We start from the raw sequence: 21,032 nt of genomic DNA, 5'->3' as shown, positions 1-21,032 counted from the left end.
GAGGTGCGGAGGGATCCGATGCCGGCGGCATCCCGCCGGCAAGCCGCCGGCCCGCGGCATCTCGTTTGCACAGGCACACAACAGCTTCAACCCATGCCACTTTCATTTAAGAAGTCGAATCTTATTTTTTTTCAGCTTCGGCTGCTGTATACCACTACTTTTATCAAGACACTTTCACAGCCTCATCCTTTCTTTCCCAGCAAATGGAGCAAAACACCCTGAAGAGACGAGGCGTTGGTCTCATTGGAGTCGACAAGCAACGATCCTTTGGAGGTTACACACTCTTCTGCCCTCTCACCAGTGACCGAGCGCACCTCATCGACATCGATGGCGTAGAAGTACACACCTGGAAGCTCCCTGGTCGTATCGGCCGACACGCGCGAATCCTCCCCAACGGCAACCTGGCCGTTAACACGCTTCGCCCCTTTCCAAACCAGACCACACACGATGGCGGGCCATTCCCCTTCCCCTTCTTCAACAAGTACGGCGGGGGCATCATGAGCGAGCTCGATCCCGAGGGCACCATCGTGCGCCAATTCATCGACCCCCTCGGCCACCACGACCAATATCACTACGGCGACGGGCGCCTGCTATACACGAGCCTGGAACTGCTGTCCGCCACGCAAGCGGCACAGGTGCTCGGCGGCGTTCCCGGTAGCGAGGTCGACGGCCGCACGTACGCGGACACAATCAACGAAGTCGACGCGACGGGCCAGCTCGTGTGGCAATGGAAGGTCTCGGAGCACCTGCTGCCCCGCGCGGCGGAGTTCCCCCTGCAACCGCACTACACCCGCGAGCACTACCCGCTCATCAACTCTGTCCTGCCCCTGCGCGATGGGCGGCACATCCTGGCCTCGCTGCGCTCCGTGTCCGCGGTGATCATCATTGAAAAGGCCACCGGTGCCATCGTCTGGCACCTAGGGTCTGAGACCCTGGCGCAGCAGCACAACGCCATCGAGCTGGACAACGGCAACATCCTCATCTTCGACAACGGAGCCTTCCGCACCGGCGAGTCGATCACCTACTCCCGCGCCATCGAGGTCGACCGTGCCACGAAGCAGATCGTCTGGGAGTATCGCGATCGGTCGCAGCCCATCGCCTTCTTCACGCCGTTTATGGGCAGTGCCCAGCGGTTGGGGAATGGGAACACGCTGCTGTGCGAGAGTGCCTTTGGGCGGGTATTTGAGGTCACGCACGAGGGCGAGATTTGCTGGGAGTATGTTAACCCCCACTTCGCGCCGTATCCCGATGAGGTGACGGCACGGTTGTTTCCAGGGGAGTCTAATGCCTTGTTTCGGGCGTATCGGTACGGGTTGGAGGAGATTCCGTGGTTGAGAGCCAAGCTTGAGGAGGCTTAGATAGCGGCGACTGGACAGGGGAACTATAAACAACGAGCCGGAGCCTTGTTTTATACCATTGCCATCTGTTTGCCTAGACGGCATAATGATAGCCAAAAAAAAGAAAAAGAAGAAGGAACTATAACATCAACTCATACTAATGCTAAACAGACATGTCATTGACTAATGAATGATAGTCATGCTTTTATCTTGAACACAAGCGGCGTTTGTTTCGCCGTTGGCTATGCTTACAGGGCATCCGCCATCAGTAAATCGGAAGGCAGACGGTCGCTCTGGTTTTTGGAACAGACAATGTATCTCTAAGGAGGCCTATAAAGGACCGCTGTGTAGAAGAAAGAGGAGAAGCCTTTTTGCGTCACTACGTACTCCACACTGATACGACATGCACATGGGGCGCCAATAGATGGGATGATTAGGGTTGAGCATCACACGGATTTTATCCGCAGCGGGGCTATTGATGCTTGCTCTCTTCCACCAGTTCTGTACACTCCTGCCCAGTAACCATAATGCACGTTCAAGTTCAGAAGAACTAGTAGCGTGTGTACTTAAATATAACTGGTAGATGATCGACAAGCAGGCCTACATACAGTATATTCCCAACGCAGAAGAATCCGATCATGTTCAACATTCTGTGGCACTCTACTTGTCAATCCACAGCCACATCTAACAGTCACTCAGGACCACATCGTCAAACAGGATATGCGCGGGGACCTCCTTCCCAGCGTCAACACAGGAGCCGATGAAGTGCAGGGTCAAATCCCGCGCCAGGGGCTGGATGGATCCAGTCAGCTGTATCCACTCGTCGGCATGCCAGACGAAGTCGGAGGCGATCGCACCCGCCTCGGGGTCCTCGCCGAGATAAGCGCTCACTTCGCAGTGGCCGGTGCTGGGGATGGGGTCGGCCACGCGAACCCATAGGGTCAGGGTGTGCTCGTTCTCGTCGTCGAGCCAGTAAAGGTCCTGTGCGACGGAGACTTGGGGTACCTCGGCTGTTCCGGTGACATCGCTAGGGATCATGAAGTGTCAGTAGCATGGACTTCAGGGGTGGGAGAGAGGGATTGTTACAGGTAGTAGTTTCCGGCGTGTGCGATAGTGCCCTGCACGATGTTGGCGACGTTACCAGTGGAGGCGTACCATCCGTCGAGAGCGCCGGTCTCAAAGCTCGGGTTGTTGATGACGTTGCAAGGCATTGTGTCTGCGTTGAGATTGGTTGAGAGGTCTGCTGGGTACTTGTTCTGCTGTTGAGTCTTGAGTTGACGGAGGTTAGATTGGTGGGGGGGAGGAGCAGGGCTTTATATAAGATGCAAGATACACCAATGCCTGAGTTATGTTGTATTGTATACTAAAGCATCATGACCTCTGGCAAAAGATGTACTGCACAGGATATTGGCGTTGGTTGGTCAAGTCTCATGTCTAACGTCTAAGCCCCATTAAGCCCCCAAAAGATCTCCATCTCGTAGCTCGGATCTCGCCAATGATCTACCCATGTTGGTTCCTGCATCAGCACTAAGCTACTGTATAGAGATCACCTAGGACGAAGGAGTTTACGTCGGTTTCGAGAGTGTTGAAATCGAGTTTTCTAGCAGATGAAAGATGGTTGCCTGACGAGCGCAGCCACCTCGCCAAGAAAATAAGATGGACCCGACTTCACCATCTCTACATTTCTCCGGAGACCCTTCCCCAGTGGGTCTAAATTGCCAGGCATCAATCAAAAACCACGATCGTAACTCAATCCTTCGGCAATGACTATCCGTCGAGATGGGTTGTCTGTTGCTCGATCCTATGACATTGTACTAAGTTACTGCCAGGCAGCACCTTTTTCACCTGTGACCCGTAACGTTGAGGGTTACATCCGCATGTCGATTCCTGTTCAGTTGTTGAACGGATCTGCCACTCATTCCTCCTGCTTGGTAATCAGTCAATTAGAGACTTGGAAAGGTGCTAACATGCTTTAGAGTTTGTATATGAGGGACTGTAGAATGAATAGTAGAAATTTTGGCATTGACCATACAAGACAAGCCAAAGTTCGGTGAAGCCACGGCGAGACCCCTACCCTGTAAGAAGAACACCAAGCCAGGCGCTTAAAGAGCACTAATGCTGTAGTAACCAACCATGTTTCAAAGACCTTTCATCAATTATCTCATACTCGGATTTGGTGCCCTGGTATCAGCATTTATTTGCTGGTGGAGGTTCGATTGGTTGACCCCTTTGCCAAAGCTTTGTCATGAATATGATCCGCTCAGACTGTATAAGGGATACAAGATTAATAAGTACCTCCTGTGTAGTGGGTGCTTGGTGATGGTTCAGATTACTTTTAATCGAGCTCAGTGAGAATTGGTTGGGTGTTTCTGCCAGGTGTGCAGGGCGCAGGTGTAGCCGTAATTTAGAAAAATATATAGATGACCCCACCGCCCCTTCGAAACCATAATCATAGAAAAAGGGACGGTATTTCTAAGTCTTCATTCAACAGCTCTTGCTATTAGTTGAACTACGAGGCAAATAATTTAATCTAAGGAAATCTTGTCATATTGCCAATGCACTTTTAAACGAGCGAGTAGTGTTAATAAAGTTCCAAGTGATATTGCTGAAATGAATGGCATACATATTACGCTGCACAAAAAACTATTCAACAAAGAGGCTCCTATGGCTCAGTTGGTAGAGCGCATGACTAGTAATCATGAGGTCCGCGGTTCGAATCCGCGTGGGAGCACATCTGTTTCTTTTTTTGTTGTCTTCTCCTCTGTTCCTGTGAACCAATCAAAACGCACCTCACCTCAACTTGTTTTTTTTTGTCCTTCATGATTTCTTTCTGACTCCTACTTGGGCCCAAATGACATCAGACAAAGGCGTGCAAGATGTCTATTTGCTGCATTTCGTCTTGTATGTGCTCCCCAAGAACGTTGAGCCAGCCCCTGCACATATCGCATGTCACTTGCAAACGTGTCAAACAACCCCGACTACTGATTCGTTCCCGGTATCCAGCAGTTTCTGCCTGGAATATTGTGGACACATAGAGTCGAGTGAGAATTTTGTATAAAGCTAGAAGTCTTTCCTTTCCCTTTTATGGCTTCCCCCCCCCCAATATGTGAGTCCCTCGTCAGCGAACTCAAGCAACTCAAATAAAAACCTTACCGCGCCCTCTAAAGCATCGAGAATGGGAGACTGGCGGATCTTGACCCGGAAGGAACCGAGGCGAATCATACCGCTACGATATTCTCCAAAAATGAGCTTAAAATGGCTCGATGAAGTCCGTGCCCTGGGGATCATTGCGGACTCACCCGCAACCGATAGGTGCGCTACCATTGCCTTCCCCTCAACACCACCAAAATGACATGTATTTTTATCCATGCTAGATCGTATCTCACTGGTCTCGGTTGTTGCTTTGGCATGATAGGACTACAATACCCATTCGAGAACCAGTCCATTATCGGCCAACCTTCCATAACAGGGGTATATAGATGTTGCCACCGAAAGTGGTAGGTCTGCTGGCGACCACACTGGCTCGGCTTAATTCATGCTCTCTCTATATCCTAACCTTGTCATGGAGCGCTCTGATTTGGAGCCTCAGGAGGAAATCAACCTAGTTGCGTATGTTTACCCCGTTGACCTACCTAGTACCCACCCTCGAGGATCAGCATCGAAGAAGTCAAACAATGAAAGCAGCATCCATTTTTTCTTACCATCATATCCTTGGGCAATGTTCTCAAGCTTGTCTAACTCGTCAAAATCTGAAACGACGATCGGTTCGACTGGAGACAGCGAGCGGATCTTGGCTGCCTGGGCCTCTAATCGCACGAGCCCTGCAATGTGCCAGCTCGCCAGGTCGTTGTTCTGCTGGGATTCGAGGACCTCGGCCACAATGGCACCGCCTCTACAGGTGACAGGCGAGTCAGCAGTTTGGTCATCGTCGTCTACAGTACAGGCCCATGGGCTGGCCTACATATAACCCGAAATCCCTGTGATCAGAATTGACCAGGTCATCTTTTGTTCAATTAACGAATAAAAGATGAAATGCTTCAACGAGAAAGAGTGAAAAATGAACCAAATGAGAGGAAAAGGTAGTTTGCTTTGCCTACAAATTCGGGGCTGAATCCACGCTTCGCCTGCTCGCCATCGACCATTACGTCGGCTACGGTTAAAGAAGATCAAACCCGAGCACGTGGCGAGCTAGACAAGTGCTAACAATGTTCATTGCGTGCCGAGATTGCTGAGGAGCTAGTACAATAGTGTTATATTTGTTTAGATGGTATGGAAGGATACGCCACAAGCAACGATGCCGAACACGGGATCCACAAAATCTATACTGTCAACCCGAAACACCAGTAAAAGATGCCTAGTCACAACAACAGTTTCTTTGAGCTCAAGAGAGGTGAGACTAAATTCTTCAATACATCCCATATGACTGATCTTGGGACCTCGCCGATGGACCTAGTCTCTGTCCGAAAAAATTTCAAAGCGCTGCCTTGGCGAGATTGTTCATGAACGTGGCATCCTTAAACGGCACCGTCGCCTTGCCAAAGTCCGCGGCTTCCAACCCATCTTTGGCGGCCTGCGGCAGCGAATCCCACGCGACGAGCGCCAGATCCCGGCCCAGCGTCTCCGTGAACTGCAGCTCGTGGTTGGTTGGGAAGCTGGTGAAGTACTCGACCTTGGGCCGGTCGCCCTGGCGCGGCGGGCTGGTCGTCTTCTTATACTTGCCGTGGCCCGAGGCGACGCCCCCGAGGAGCGTCAGGCTGGCGTTGCTGGGGTTGTTCACCCAGATGACCACGTTCTCCCAGTCGTGGCGGTGCGCCCCCGTCGAGACCCCGCTGGTCGGCATGTCCTTGGGCATGTACCAGGCGTACATGACCCCGTAGCGGCCGTTGTACCAGCCCCCACGCACGTAGGTCTGGCCCCGGGACTGGTCGCGGCAGCCGCCGGTCGCGCTTCCGGTGTCTTGGAGGCCTCCGCTGTGTTTGTTTGACTGTTAGTGGGATGATCACGGGTTGAGACGGGAAGGAGAGGGTGGCCTGACCTGGTATCGCCGTTGGCGGCGACAGCTGGGTAGGGTTGGCAGCCGTGGGCGATGTGAAGATAGGGCTCAAATTTCTTGAAGGTGTTGCCGACGGCATCGTCGGGGACCGTCTCAGGGAAAGGAGTGATGCTGTCGTGAGGGACGACGGCCCGTTTAACAAGCGGCGAGGCCTGCGCCGCAGCGAGGGTGGTGAGAAGGTTGATGATGGACTTGGGAAGCATTGTGCTTGAGTAATAGGGGGCTGAGGAATGTGAGTGTTTGCTGGGTGGTGCGGGTGATAGCTGAGGTGCAGCCGGCTTCGAGCTCCATTATATAGCTTTTCATACGACACAGCTTCCAAAAGCATGCACTCCTCAATTCAAGAGGTCATGTACTTTACCCCGCCTCATTGACGCAGCCAAGCTCATGTACTTGGTACCTGCCCCAGACCGCGAGGTCGAAAGACTCACCATAGAGTGACCTTTGGCCGGATCATGGATCGAACGATTGCCAATAGGACACAGCCTGCAGGGTCCCGGACACGGTCGGATGAAGATGAGTGGAAAGGTTCCAGTTGGTCAATTTCTTAAGGTTCAAGGTTCCTCTGGCATGGCGGAAAGGTTAATATAAGGTTGGGCATTCGGGGGAATTGGGTGGATTGAATTGGATCGGTTTCACAGCTCCACCTGCCAAGCCTTCCTTTGATACTCGGGGTTTCGTCGGAACATTCCTGTGATCGACATCGGCAGAGACATCTATGTCTTGGCCTCAAATATCAGGGGTCGTCTGGCTCGGGAGGAGCTAGGCACTGAAATGACAGAGTGGAAGCTGGTGGTAGATTCTGTAACGGTGACCGCTGGGAGCGTAAATGAACACCCAACAGCCGATTCCCCCCAATCTCTTGTCTGCAGCAAACCGCAGACTTGCATTCTTCGCCTCAAGACTACAACCTGAGTGCTGCGCTACTGCTGCTTGGCAGATGATGACGACATGCTCACGGCCATCTATTGGGGGATGGGACAGGGATACTCAGGCACATTGATCTCGCAATATGCATGTTGACAATATCCGATTGGGCCGATAAGCAGAATCAGTAAGCAGCCACTAAGTACACCAAATACTGATAGACTACAAGAAGGCGAAGGCTGCAGAATTTCATCACAAGTAATCACGTCAATTTCATATTCTCTGTGCAAAGAATCCCGTACATAAAGTTTGGATCCCCAAGTGACTCCACCGATTGACATTGCGCGGTCCCCACGAGTTTTTAATCATGTCAACATATCTTGAGCAATCAGGGCCTTGGAATACTTCAGTATTGCCTAAGCGCAGCCCGGTGACTTCTGTAGGCTCCGACTTTACACCCATCTTCGAAGACACTATCTTGTCGCTGCTACCATCGGCACTTTTCTTACTAATCCTACCGTATCGCATCGCATGCCTTCATGGTCAGCAGCCCAAAGTCCTTCCTGGAGGCTTCCTACGCGAAAGCAAGTTCATCTTCTTAGCCACATTGGCTGCAACTCACCTCGCGCTGTTAATATTCCACATCCTGAGCCCATCACTACGCACGCCCGCCACTCTTCCCCAGTCCGCCGTAACATTTGTTGCCAGTCTAGGCCTTTGTCTACTTTCGCGGCTGGAACATGCTCGCTCTGTCCGCCCATCCGCCATCATCAATGGCTACATCCTTCTGACTTTGGTGTTTGACACTGCCCGTGTGCGAAGCTTGTTTCGCGCTTCAGCCGCCAGTTCCCTTTCTGGAGTATTCTCTAGCGTGATCGCCGTGAAGGTAATGGTTCTACTGGCAGAGGCAGTGGAAAAGCGACAGATCCTCCTACCGCCGTACCGAGGCTTGTCGCCAGAGGAAACGAGTGGCATTTACAGCCGATCCTTCTTCTTCTGGCTGAACCAACTCATGATATCGGGCTTTCACGGTGACCTTCGAAACGAAGATTTGTATCCCATCGATAAGGACATGTCCTCACAATTCCTTCAACAGCGCATCAAAAATGCGTGGAATATGGCGGCACAGAGCAAGCCGCGAGCCCTGCTCTGGGCAGTGCTACGTGCCAACCTGAAACCCTTTCTTTATTGTGTTCTTCCCCGTTTGATTCAGATCGGGTTCAAATATACCCAGCCCCTCTTGTTAACCCGCACCGTCAGCTTTGCGAACGATGAGCGCCAACCTGAAAGTATTGGATGGGGTCTAACGGGCGCTTTTTTCCTCGTACTCCTCGGGGTTGCTCTGTCGAATGGCATGTTCTACCACATGACCTTTCGCTTCGTGGCCAGTGCTCGTGGGAGCTTGATCAGTATCATCTATGCTAAAACGCTGGATCTGGACATCACGGCTCTCGATGAATCAGTTGCAGTGACACTCATGTCCAGTGACGTTGAATCGATTTGCAACGGGCTGCAGCTGCTTCATGATCTCTGGGCGGTACCCCTGGAACTGACTATCGTGGTCTATCTATTAGCGCAGGAGATCAAGATGGCAGCGATAGTCCCGGCTGGCTTGGCAATTTTCTGCGCTGCTGCTATTCTGTCCATGGCTAAATACATGAGCAACGCACAGAAAGTCTGGATGAAAAGCATTCAGACGCGAGTCGATGTCACGGCAACCATGCTAGGGTCTATGAAGTCAGTCAAAATGCTGGGTTTCACCGACTGGCTCTCGCGAAATACACAACAGCTTCGTGTTCATGAGCTTCAGGAGGCGAAGCTATATCGCCGGTTGCTCGTATTACGTGTATTCCTTGCAAATAGTCTCAGGTTCCTCGCCCCACCGGTTACGTTAGCCATCTGCGCGTTAGGAGCCAAAGAGGGACAGGGATTGAATCTGAACTCGACCTATACGACGCTGACGTTGATCTCGCTGGCTGCCTCACCCGTGAACGTTTTCATTCGAGCTCTCCCTGCCATGAATACTGCCCTGGCCTCGCTTACCCGTATTCAAGAATACCTACGATCAGAGAGCAGACGGGATTCTCGCATTTTCACGGAAGATCCTCGAGCCTCTGTCCAGGAATCTCAGGCAACCTCAGAGAGTATAGAACTCGCAGATATGAGCCCCCCCAGACACCACAATTCTGCGGAGGTAATCGCTGCCCGCGAGGTGAGCTTTTCATGGAACCAGTCAGCATCTTTCTCGATTCACAATATCAATGTGAGTTTTCACGAAAACCAATTCTACTTCATAATCGGACCGGTGGGCTGCGGGAAGAGCACGCTCGTGAAGGGTATTCTCGGCGAAACGCCTTTAACAAAGGGATTATTGCTCGCAAGACATCGAGAGACGGCATTCGTCGATCAGACGCCCTGGATCTGCAATATGTCTTTCCGCGATAACGTTGTGGGCGCCTCCCCATACACCGAGACATGGTATCACCAGGTTGTCAGCGCATGTGGACTGGACCAAGATGTCGCTCATCTTCCGCATGGCCACGGTGAGTTATCCTTATTCGAGCGCCCGTGTTACCCATAGAGACTCTAACCCACAACGTCAGCGACTAAGGTTGGTTCATCTGGTATCTCCCTCTCTGGTGGACAGAAACAAAGGCTGGCCCTGGCTCGTGCAGTGTATGCACGCAAGAGGATTGTCATCCTCGATGATGTTCTGTCAGGAATTGACCTAGACACCCAAGACCATATTATGAAGAACCTGTTTGCCAACCAGGGCCTCTTTCGTCGGCTGGGGACAACGGTAGTACTGGCTACGCATTCTATACACAATCTCTCCTATGCGGATTATGTCATCGCCATGCAAGGTGATGGGTCTATTGCGGAACAGGGTACACTAAGAAATCTCGAGGCGAGTGGCGGCTACATGAGTACATTGCGAGCCCAATATAAGCATCGAACAACTAAGGGCGCTAGTTCGCAAACACATACGGCTGTCGACGATGCACAAACCGGCCTGGAGCAAAGACAGCGGGCTGACACCACCAGCCAGGAGAGGACCAGGCAGAGTGGAGACTGGACTCTTTACCTGTGGTATTTCGGCACCGTGCACTGGGCATCCACGGCTCTATGGATGAGTTCCTTCATATTGGAAGGCGTACTTCCCAAGATGAGCGAATGGTTGGTCAATGTCTGGATGAGCGCAGTCGCGAGCCAGGGCAGCGCCGTCAACTCTTTCTACCTGGGTCTTTATAGCATGTCATCGATCATCACGGCTGTGAGCCTTGTTGGTGGGTCGTACCACCTCCTTATGTTCTTTGCGCCCCGCAGTGCTGAGAGGCTGCACGAGCGTCTCTTAAACTCGGTCATGCATGCGCCCCTTTCGTTTTTCACTTCGGTCGATACTGGCACCACAGTGAATCGGTAAGCCGTTCTGGGTAATCGATTCGCGCCGTCGCGTCACACTAATAACCACGTTTTATAAACAGGTTCAGTCAGGACATGACGCTGGTTGATCATGACTTACCATACGCCGTCCTAGATTTTGTGTTCGCTCTCGCAGGGGGGCTTATTTCCGCGGTCATGATCTGCATCTCGACCCGGTACTTCGCAGCCGTGATCCCGCCCCTGTGCCTGTTCCTGTGGATGCTGCAGAAATTCTACCTCCGCACCTCTCGGCAGATGCGGCTGCTGGATCTGGAAGCCAAATCCCCGCTCTTCTCGCAATTCCTCGAGACCCTGTCCGGCTTGGCGACCATCCGTGCGTTCGGATGGGCGTCTGCCTTCGAAGAACAGAGCCTCACCCTTCTCGACGGGTCCCAGCGACCCTTCTACCTGCTGTTCTGCATCCAGCGATGGCTGGAACTCGCACTGGACCTGTCCGTTGCGGTGCTCGGTGCGATTCTCATGGTGCTGGTGGTCAAGCTACGCGGAACGCTGGGCACCGGCTACGTCGGGCTTGCCATACTGAACGTCATCACCTTCAGCCAGTCGCTGTCGCAGATCCTCCGCAACTGGGCGGACCTGGAAACCTCCATCGGCGCGATCGCCCGCATTCGGGACTTTGTGGCCCACACGCCGTCCGAGGATCAACCTGGCGAGACTGTGGGGCTGACCGAGCAGGTAGAATGGTCCTCGTGGCCGTCCAGGGGAGCCATCGAGTTCCAAAACGTATGCGCATCGTACACGGTCGGGAACGCAGCCAGCACCCCGGTGCTTCGGAATTTATCCCTGTCTGTGCAACCGGGGCAGAGGATTGGCATCTGCGGCCGCAGTGGGAGTGGCAAGAGCTCCCTTCTGGCGGCCCTCTTCCGGCTGCTGGAGCTCGACCCCTGTGGCCGCATCTTGATCGACGATGTCGATATTGCGCGGATCCCACGACAGATGACCCGCGACGCGCTCAATGCTATCCCGCAGGACACATTCTTCACATACGGCACCATTCGGGCCAATCTGGATCCGGGGAGCCGACATAGCCATGAGGAGGTGGAGCGGGCGGTTCGCCGTGTGGGGATGTGGGCGGCGGTGCAGACGAAGGGTGGAATCGAAATTGCCCTGGACGCGAAGGCATTCTCGCACGGCGAGCGGCAGCTGCTCTGTCTGGCGCGGGCACTGCTACGCAAGAGCAAAGTCGTGGTGCTGGACGAGGTGTCGAGTAATGTGGATGTCGAGGCGGATGCGCGGATGCAGCGGGTGATCCGGGAGGACTTTGCGGGCTGCACGGTGCTCGCGGTCGCGCACCGGCTCGAGACGATTCGGGATTTCGATCGCGTTGCAGTGATGCACGAGGGCCAGCTGGTCGAGTTCGATACGCCCGAGGCACTGCTCAGCACGGATACTGCGTTTAGGCGGCTATACCAGTCGTAGGGCTGAGGAAGACGCATAAATGGAGTCGTCATATGCCATACTTTAAGCCAAGTAGTTGAGGTTCAATTGTCAGAGCTTAAACCGCACGCGTGTTGATCCTATTTCCAATCTCAAGACAGTGTTGGAAATGGTAGCACTACTACTAAACATCACTCCTTCGGGCCTTTCTGATTCAGACAGACCCCAGAAAATGAAATCCGCCACAATTTCGGCACATTGTTGTGGGGCTGATTACAACAAATAAGGCATGGAAACGCCCGGCTCTGTGGGGGCCTAGCTGCGTAGCATGATAGGCAGGCTTCATGCGCCTTGGGCTTAGTGCTTACAGTCACACGCTGTACTCGTGGATAGAGGTTAGCCGAGCCTGCCACTTACATTCCGATCTCGCTGAATTCTCCACTCGGAGCAACGAGTCGGTCGATTATCTCCGACGATGAGGGTCACTGTGACGAGCCGCCTGAAAATGTGCATAGAAAGGTTGCTCTAGCGTTTTCCCTCGACAGCTGGTTTAAATTCACCAACCGCTCTATTGTTCGTGGCTAGCAAGGGCTCTCTCCTCCTCAACGTGTCTGTTTCCTCTCTCACATAATCAGGTATATGCTCACTGGAACTCTGGCCCAATGCACAGGACTGATGATCGCAGAGATTCACAATTGCGCCCATGGCAGCCACCGTTCCCAACCATGTCCCCGCCTACACCCTCGGAACTCTTAGCATAGCTCTGGGCCTGAACGCCATCTTTCGCCCTGCGGCAGAGTATCCACGTTTTGGATTGCCGTTGGAATACGGCGGCGGCCCGACTACACCGCACCGGGTGTCCGACGTCTCCCCGCTCATGTATCTGAAAGGCATCCGGGAGATTAGCTATGGCTTGTTGCTCATCGGGTTACAATCCCAGGGCCAGGAGACGGCCGTCACGACGTTGGCGGCGGTTATGGCCTGGGTAGGGCTAGCGGACGGCGTCGTGGTGTGGTGTTGTGGAGGTGCGGAACGGAGACAGCAAGCTTGGGGTCACTGGGGCACGTTCTTAGGGCTGGGAGTGTGGGCTTGGTACCGGGTTTCTTACTGACGGAGCTGGTTGATGCTCGTGTGAAAAGCACTTCGAAGGCCTCGTGCGGCAAAGGGGCATTGGCGACTCCTTCACTGACGGGAAAAGAAATGAAGAGACTGGGACTATTTCGATCTGGATAAGCCTGAGACATAAGTAATTAGTGATGAGAAGATCGAACAGAAAAGGCGAAATTTGAAGCCGGTCTCGAGATCTCCACTCAAACCTTTCGCTACTAGAAGAAGTCCGGTGGCTACCCATCTGCTAGGGGCGAGGTTCATCGGGCACTGGAAGGGAGATTAAATGGAGAGACAGAATCTGAAGAACTGCGACGGGTCATCTGACAAAAGGAATTCGTCGTAAAGGTCCTGAGTGAAGGGGAAATCATCATCGGGGTCAACCGCAGGACTGAAGGACGCCCCTCGAAGAAACGTCGCCCGTGGAAAAGCAAAGCCATCCGAGGCGAATCCGTATTCAGCATCGGAGGAACAAGCAGACAAGACACTGGCAGCCTTCCCCAAGTGGGGAGATTACGCCCAGTTTTGATGTTCTCGAGCATGAGCTTTCTCAGAAGATTGGAGAAGCCACCCTGAGCATCAATACTGGCTCCGCGTGCGGCGCTGTCAGGGCCTGTCTCTGGCCGCTGCGGACCCAGATCTGAGGCGGATTGACGTCGGTTGAGTCTGAGCCCCTCGGAGTCTTTGACCGGCTGCGTTTATAATTTCTGACACCGCACACCAGCAAACCCCGGATTGATCTTCGACATAAGCACGGCGCTCCCTCCGTCGAGATTTCCAAAGCATCACGAAAATCCACTTTCAGGGTTGTCCCGCTCTGGACGTGTTGCATGGGGCACGTCGACAGCGATGAAACCCCCAGATGCCCAATCACATTAACTCCTGTGTCGAGAGGTCAACGTATCACGACATTCACCTTTAGGGCTGACCCCTCTGCTTCAGCTTCTTGGGATGTGTTGACAGATATTCGCATGCAGTCAACCAATCACACCTCTTCCTTCGTCGAGATGTCAAGGTATCACCAAAATTCATATCTAGGGCTCCCCCGCCTTGCTACACCTGCTTGGTACGCGCCGACAGGGGTGGACACGAGAACATGATGATCGGATATTGTCAGATCGCTGGATCACGTTGCCGCTGGGAATAGGCGCAACTCTCAATTTCCTGTTGTTCTTCACTGGAGTAGGAGGTGTTGGAGGGGATTCTCTGCGAGCGGAATCGAGGTCTGGTGTATCTGACCATCAGCCATTGCTTCAGGGTTTATTCTTATGCCACTTACCGACCGATTCGCTGTTTCTAGTATAAAATCTTGGTCCCTGCCCCTAGTCAAAGGCTTCAATCTTAGAAGACGGAGAGAGAAAGGGATGGACGCGGCTTGCTATTCCTCCTCCTAGGTGAATGCAACGCGTCCCTCAAAGCGCGGTCGACGGCTGATCTGCGCTGCGACTGATTGAAACATGGTGACTTCGCGCGGCTGCCTGCAACTTCTAACACAGTGACAGACCAATGGGGTACTACTCGGGACGGTGGAAATGGAAAATTCTGCGATATTTCAAGAAGATTGTCAAGGGATGGTGAACCCTGCGAGTAACCATGCAAGCTATTTGGATTTGACGCCCGGGGCTCGAATTAACTTGGGAGCACTTCATAGGCTTGTGACCATAGGATATCCTGGTCTGATATGAGAAGATGTCCAGCCAGATGGCGCCGTTGAGGCGATGATTGGTAAGGCAGAGAGGTTGGTCTGGTAACAATTGAGACAAATAAAGTCGAATAAATAAACCCGTTATAGATGATGAGATGGTACGCAAGCTGAAGGGAGCACGGTGGGGGATGGAGCATGTTCAGAGAATATGAGTAGACTCCCCATGGAACATAGGGGTGAGGTTAGGCAAGGAAGGAGGAGTGTGATGGTGTGTAAATACTGTTCTGACGCGTGTTTTGCAGATCAAATCAGCAATCCTAGCCATATTCACGAACTTGCACATGTCCTTGTCTTCGTAGATATATGGACCGCAACCCTCCCTGCATAGAACAAACAGATCCATATGTGATCTAGTCCGGCACCAGACTTACCTGAATCATTTTGAGTCAATCGGAACCTCGTTAATCGCCTTTGTTCCCCGGATAGAGAGAATTCCGGTTCAAAGAGTTGTGAAAAGAAAAGGGTCTATATTGCGGCCAATTCTCCCCACTCACTATCACTTCCCTGCTACATTCCACGCGACCTGGAGGTCAGTGGGTAAAATCCCATTTTGCCTCACAACCGTGATACACAACTCGCAATGCTGTCTGACTGGACACTACATAGTACACTTATAGTATGAACAAGAGGTCAAAAGGAACGTACTCATCGACCGGCATTCCTGCCATGGAAGTGGCGGCTTCACGCGGCGTCAATCACACTCCATCATGTGGGTGAAGCATGCCTATGTAGGTCTATGAGAAGGGAGTTGAAGAATACAGACGCTGTTGGATCTAGACAGGCAGGGACTCATGCATTTCCTGATGGTGAAAATTAGCTTAGGGGTCTGAGGATCTGATCAGGCCACGGTGCTTGTTTTACCACCCAACACGCGACATCATATTCTCCATATTCGCAGTTATGGGTCTTTAGTCTACGCGCCTTGCAGTAGCTGGCGGCCCTGCACAGAAACCTGACTACCCTCACCACACTGCTTCCAGCGCTCTTAGACGCCTTATTCGAGCCACTTGACAGGATTACGTATGGATGTGAGGATGCCGACGCTTCGCATGCAATGAAAGCAAGGGAAGTGCTCGGAAATACTTGTGGCTTCGGTCGCGTGATTTCGCTTTTTTCGCTGGACAGCAAACATGCCGAAAGACCTGATGAGTGAAAGACCAGGCACAGCTAGAAACTCGAGCAGCGTCTCTACACGTCAGTGACTATATTGGCCTCCGCTCTTCGCGCGATCCAGACCTGAGAGATTGCGTCAAGCCATGCATGACGGGTGCCAAGTGGAGGCTATGGTGTGGATGCTACACTACGGACACTGCAGGCGGATGCATACAATCGAGTCAACTTGCTGCAACCGTCATAGTTAGGTCAACGTAGACACAAGCTTGCGCATCAATCCGTGATTGAAGACATGAGAAAGGGATGATCAGTTCCTGTTAGAATGGCCACAGGGGCCGGGCTAGAATTGAACAAGCTATCCCGAGTGTCCAATTCCGTCGCCCCATCTTCAAGAATGATGGCTTCGAAGTTGTTAATTGCAACCCAAGGTTCATCACTGGCGATGAATTACCTCAACGAGGTGCCAAAGAATGAGACAAACAGGAAGGCATTAAAACATAGGTTGTCAAACCTTGTCGGGGAGGAGAGGAATGTGGCGCATGGAACTTTCTTGACATTTTCACCAATAAAAGCAGATGGCGTCTACCGGAGATTAAATCCTGAAGAAAAGTGAGACAGCAAGAAAAGGTCTGAATTAGTCAGAGTTGACATCCAGCTCTGACTCCCGCTAGACCGCAGGATGTGGAATGTCATGTCATTCCTGCTGCAGAACCCCCAACATTCGGCTGCTCAGCGTAACAAATCACCTAACCTTTCCAGTGCCTTGTTAGTAGAAAGATGTCTACACTGCCGGGATCATTACCACCACAGCATTTACCCTAGTCCATCTATGTGCACTCACGGATCAGCCTGCGCAAGCTGTTGCACGGTAGGAGAAAATGCGATGGCAATCCCTGTCGTAGTTGTCATGCAAAACCAGATAACTGGGCGTCATTCCAAGATACTATCCGCTCAGCTCATGACCTCATCCATGACTCGCGCAACAGATGCATGCATCCAGCGCCGCAAACAGAGACGCTTCGGGGCTGGTTCTGGGCTAGAAATGTTAATCACTCCCATGCGCTTGTTTTTGGAAGTGGTGGCAAGGATGAAGTCTGGCACCGGGATCGGATATGCTACATCCGCTCACAGGATTGAGGCTAGAACCAACCTGTCGCATGTTGACGGGTTTGCCCGGCAGTGACATGACATGTCTCTCGCTGTCGTGGCCGCGCCGAGCTGGCCGGCAGCGCATTGATAATTGTGCCGCTCTGTCATGGGCTACCTGGATATTTGTCATTGGGAAGTGAGTTCATGTTGGGATTGCAAATTTCCCAAGTCCTTCTCAATACACCACTATCATGACGGGCTCATCGACGACAAAAGATGTTAAGGAAGGCGGGGCTGGAGCTAAGCCCTATCTTCATCTCAGTAAATCCCTGCGCTTCTCGAATTTAGATGAACACCAGTACTGGCACCACCATGGCCCCATGCTGGGAAAGCTACTATTCGACGGTAATTACAGTGTGCACCGACAGTATGAGTATCTCTGCCTCTTCGCCCACCTAATCGTTCCTTCGTTGGGCCCCTTCCCTAGCCCTGGCCGCGAGCTCTTTCAATGCATCCTAGGAAGCACTGGGCCCTTTGAACTGAGTCAGAATTTCACCAAGAGCCGTTCAACCACGCGCATTGCATTCGAGCCGACCAGCCACAGGGCCACTACAGGTCAAGATCCGTTCAACCGCGCCCTGCTACCCTGCGCTCTGCACGACCTAAAGGCCACCGGCGCCGCGATCAACTTGGACTTACACCATGCCCTCCTCGAGCGTCTGACCCTCAGCGACAGCGATGTTGCACGCCTACCTCCCACCGAAATCGCAAAACTACCCTTCAAGACACAGACAATTCTTGCCCTCGACCTGGACCCAGCCGGAATCTCCGTCAAGGAGTACTTCTACCCAACACTCAAGGCCCAAGTCACAGCTCAGTCCGCGACACAGCTATGCCTGGATGCCATCCGCACCATCGACTCCGAGCAACTCTTCGCGCAGGGATGCGACGCCCTCCAAGAATACCTGCAACAACCGTCACAAAAGACGGACATTTTCCTCGTGTCCTGCGACCTGGTCGACCCGCACCGCACACGTCTGAAGTTCTACCTAGCCGAATTCGACGTCCGCTTCGACCGTGTCATCGAGCACTGGACAATGGGTGACCGGCTGGCGAAGGAGGATCCAGATATCACCGAGGGCCTGTCAATGCTAGAGGAGCTCTGGCGCGCTCTAGATATTGTGGAGGGCCCTCGCGCTTATCCCACCCGGCCCTCGCAGCCCGGTGATCCCCCCACGTACTTGCCTTTGATGCTCAATTACGAGATCCATCCTGGCCGTCGCGCCCCGATCCCCAAATTCTACTTCCCTATTTCCGGGATACCGGATACCAAGATCGCGGCTGTGCTGACGGATTTCTTTGAACGTCATGACATGTCAGATCAAGCAGCTGTCTATGCTGCGAACTTGCAGAACTACTTGTAAGTTTATCCTTACCTTCAAGTGGGCTAAAAGACTCAGGAGTGCAGTTGAAACTGACTGGGATCCTAGTGCTGGGGAGAACCTGGACGAGACCACGCATCACCAGGCGTGGTTGTCTTTTTCGTACGCTAGGAGCAAGGGCCCGTATCTTACTGTGTATTATCATTAATAATGAACTGTATCTATGCAGGGAGGAAACAGTGGTTAATCGTGGAAAATAACTACTCGATGAAATATGATTTGTGCTTGGGAAAAACATAATTGCAGTGAATCCATGTTCCATAGTTCAGGGCCCAACAAGCCGCTCTATTGGTGGCAGCATTATGTCCTAGACGGTATTTACGAAATTAACATTCCAGGATCGTGCTGATACTTATTCGCTATGCATGCTCCATGTGTGGACAAAACTGTGGTCGAGGCGGCTGGGTGATGGGCGCAAAAAGGTCGCGCCAGATATATTTCTGAGCCTGGGTCCACCATAACCGTCTGACAGCGATTTGGCAGCTCTATGACATTTGAAAGGATCATACCAACCACCTATTGAGCATGCGCCATTGAGCCATGTCCATGTACAGTACATTCTTCTGGTCTTGCCGGCCGATTGATCCGCCCAATGGGAGTGACGCGGCGGGAAATGCCAGGGCCCGGGATTCAGGCCTCCTCACATTCTTTCCCTGCTTCTCTTCTCATTCTCCTACTTCACTTCTTCACTTTCTGTCTGACTGTGCAATCTGTTATACGGTCTTCGACTTAGTATATGCCTTTTCCGGGAGGCTTGAAATGGATTTAAATTGGTACTCCTAGTGAAAGCCTTGATCCTTTACCGCACAACGTGACCTGCAGAAGTGACTCCTATCCCTTGCGCAGTCTGCCCAGAACCCTAACATCAAATTCTGCGGGACTCGACCTGCACCCAGCCTCCTTGAGTCTTCCATTTTCCCTGTGATCTTTGTTGCCGATAAGAGAAAAAGAAAAGAAAGGGAAAGATAAACGACCAGGAAAAAGCAAAAAGAACCAGCAGAATCCTCCAGTCTTCGAGATATCCTTTCTCAGTTCTTCAAAGGCTCACACCCAATTCCGCGGGCAATACTCATTGCAATAGGCGTCATGCCTGGTTGGCCATAAAACTCGCGAAGCAACTGCATCGCCCGCCCGCGGGGCTGAATGTCTGCGCAATCGTGCAACTCCCCGGGCATCGGGCGTGGAATCAAAGGGTTCTCGGGCTGTAGCTGCTCCAGAATAGTGAGGACATCTGTCCAGTTGGCCGACTCACCAAAGGCGAACAAGCGTTCCGAGGCCACTGTCGGCTCGAGCAAAGCAATCACAAACAGCCGGGCGATATCTTCGACGTCGACAAACCACTCTGGGACGAATCAGTTTGTGGTCATCCACTAAGTCCGACAAGAGGAGGGCCTGAATTGAACGGCAAAGAGGATGACAACGAAAGGAAAGGCTGAGAAGCTCACTGGGTGGAACAAGAGTCATTGGGGTACAGTCACCGTGAAGCAGGCCGCGTACCCAGTTCATGGTCGAGCCGGGGATCTCGTCCATTAGGATCTTGCCGACCTGTTCTTGTTTAGCGAGTGAAACAGAGGCCAGGAATTGGAGGGATGAGAACAAACCGCAAACGCTGCGACTACAGTGTTAAACTCAAAGGCAGGTCGGTGGCAGCGCACCCATTCCCACGCCTCCCACTCACAGATCATCTTACAGGCGCTGTATACCTCGACCTGCCGTTTCTGCACCCCTGGGGGCGCGGAGTCATGTATTTGCGACTTAAGGTTCCAAGAGGGCGATAAGGCTTTGAGAACAGCGGACACATTCCAGGTATCTGATTCGGGTTGAAATTCAGGTTAGTGCCAAACAGCCATTTCGTTTAGGTTTATGCTCACCTTGGTCGACCAACACGCCTTGCTGTCCAGGGTTTGGAGTATATAACGCCATTGAAGAGGAGATGAACACCACCCTACGCATGGAAGACACTTGTGACGCCGCCTGTAAGACGCTCAACGTTGCTTGTCGGGACCAAGGAACCACCTCATTGATGTCAGTTCCCAGTGTAAAGTCGGAGACCTACACGAAGCCACATACGTTAGAGACATACGGTTGTAGATTGGGAAAGGAGAAGCAGTACAAGTGAAAAATGAACGATGACATGGAAAGTGTGGATCGTGTCCGCAGGGAGAGAAGGAGGTTGGTCACCAGGTGTACGACCCCATCCGCGCCAGTCAGTATAGCCTCAATTGCCTCGGGATCACGAAAGTCCGGCACGAGAACTGTGTGAAACCTGTTCGGCCCGTACTCTCTCTCGTAAAACGCATTTAGCCAAGGTTTAGGGCTGCGAACGGTGCCGCGCACGCGGTACCCCAATTTGAGCAGTTCATTACTGGTGTGTGACGCCAGGTAGCCGTTGGCTCCCGTCACGACGACTGTAGATCCTGGAGGGAGAGCGAGGTTCATCTCAGGGAAAAATCAATCTGTATTCTTCTGTATCAACATTTCAATGATCATCAAAAGCG

At 52.5% G+C, this 21,032-nt stretch overlaps 7 protein-coding genes and 1 non-coding gene across 8 annotated transcripts; 5 read left to right on the top strand and 3 right to left on the bottom strand.

Annotated features, from left to right (window-relative positions):
• Positions 1-203: 203 nt before the first annotated feature.
• Positions 204-1,358, top strand: ASPACDRAFT_46603 (uncharacterized protein; the record flags this gene model as incomplete). The annotated part of the gene is made up of 1 exon (XM_020201812.1): positions 204-1,358. The coding sequence occupies one exon, from the start codon at positions 204-206 to the stop codon at positions 1,356-1,358; it is 1,155 nt and encodes a 384-aa protein (XP_020052780.1).
• Positions 1,359-1,739: 381 nt separating this feature from the next.
• Positions 1,740-2,595, bottom strand: ASPACDRAFT_81154 (uncharacterized protein). The gene is made up of 2 exons (XM_020205808.1): positions 2,424-2,595; positions 1,740-2,364 (listed from the first exon to the last, which is right to left on the bottom strand). The coding sequence occupies exons 1-2, from the start codon at positions 2,546-2,548 to the stop codon at positions 2,022-2,024; spliced, it is 468 nt and encodes a 155-aa protein (XP_020052779.1). The 5' UTR covers positions 2,549-2,595; the 3' UTR covers positions 1,740-2,021.
• Positions 2,596-3,995: 1,400 nt separating this feature from the next.
• ASPACDRAFT_t275 lies at positions 3,996-4,068 on the top strand. Its single transcript has one exon. It is a non-coding gene; the product is annotated as a tRNA-Thr (tRNA).
• Positions 4,069-5,808: 1,740 nt separating this feature from the next.
• ASPACDRAFT_54365 (NPP1 family protein) lies at positions 5,809-6,593 on the bottom strand (the record flags this gene model as incomplete). The annotated part of the gene is made up of 2 exons (XM_020202871.1): positions 5,809-6,307; positions 6,373-6,593. 2 exons carry the CDS (start codon positions 6,591-6,593, stop codon positions 5,809-5,811), a joined length of 720 nt encoding a protein of 239 aa, XP_020052778.1.
• Positions 6,594-7,406: 813 nt separating this feature from the next.
• Positions 7,407-12,120, top strand: ASPACDRAFT_54364 (uncharacterized protein; the record flags this gene model as incomplete). Its single annotated transcript, XM_020202870.1, has 5 exons — positions 7,407-7,444; positions 7,684-8,857; positions 9,068-9,800; positions 9,861-10,677; positions 10,743-12,120. The coding sequence occupies 5 exons, from the start codon at positions 7,407-7,409 to the stop codon at positions 12,118-12,120; spliced, it is 4,140 nt and encodes a 1,379-aa protein (XP_020052777.1).
• A 564-nt stretch (positions 12,121-12,684) lies between these two features.
• ASPACDRAFT_1859122 (DUF4267 domain-containing protein) lies at positions 12,685-13,363 on the top strand. Its single transcript, XM_020197653.1, has 2 exons — positions 12,685-12,713; positions 12,764-13,363. Exon 2 carries the CDS (start codon positions 12,782-12,784, stop codon positions 13,187-13,189), a length of 408 nt encoding a protein of 135 aa, XP_020052776.1. The 5' UTR covers positions 12,685-12,713; positions 12,764-12,781; the 3' UTR covers positions 13,190-13,363.
• A 3,980-nt stretch (positions 13,364-17,343) lies between these two features.
• On the top strand, positions 17,344-18,691 carry ASPACDRAFT_1890851 (uncharacterized protein; the record flags this gene model as incomplete). The annotated part of the gene is made up of 2 exons (XM_020198595.1): positions 17,344-18,512; positions 18,583-18,691. 2 exons carry the CDS (start codon positions 17,344-17,346, stop codon positions 18,680-18,682), a joined length of 1,269 nt encoding a protein of 422 aa, XP_020052775.1. The 3' UTR covers positions 18,683-18,691.
• Positions 18,692-19,562: 871 nt separating this feature from the next.
• ASPACDRAFT_46596 (uncharacterized protein) lies at positions 19,563-20,973 on the bottom strand (the record flags this gene model as incomplete). The annotated part of the gene is made up of 5 exons (XM_020201811.1): positions 19,563-19,876; positions 19,980-20,079; positions 20,136-20,344; positions 20,406-20,550; positions 20,605-20,973. 5 exons carry the CDS (start codon positions 20,971-20,973, stop codon positions 19,563-19,565), a joined length of 1,137 nt encoding a protein of 378 aa, XP_020052774.1.
• Between the last annotated feature and the right edge of the window lie 59 nt (positions 20,974-21,032).

The sequence above is a fragment of the Aspergillus aculeatus genome (assembly GCF_001890905.1).
Source record: "Aspergillus aculeatus ATCC 16872 unplaced genomic scaffold ASPACscaffold_16, whole genome shotgun sequence".
Taxonomy (NCBI): domain Eukaryota; kingdom Fungi; phylum Ascomycota; class Eurotiomycetes; order Eurotiales; family Aspergillaceae; genus Aspergillus; species Aspergillus aculeatus.
This window is presented reverse-complemented; position numbering and strand designations above follow the sequence as displayed.

Coding starts and splice junctions, on each gene's coding strand:
- ASPACDRAFT_81154 (XM_020205808.1), bottom strand. CDS start 2,548: ATGCCTTGCAACGTCATCAACAACCCGAGCTTTGAGACCGGCGCTCTC. Junction 2,365..2,423: donor CACGCCGGAAACTACTACCT/GTAACAATCCCT, acceptor CATGATCCCTAG/CGATGTCACCGGAACAGCCG.
- ASPACDRAFT_1859122 (XM_020197653.1), top strand. CDS start 12,782: ATGGCAGCCACCGTTCCCAACCATGTCCCCGCCTACACCCTCGGAACT.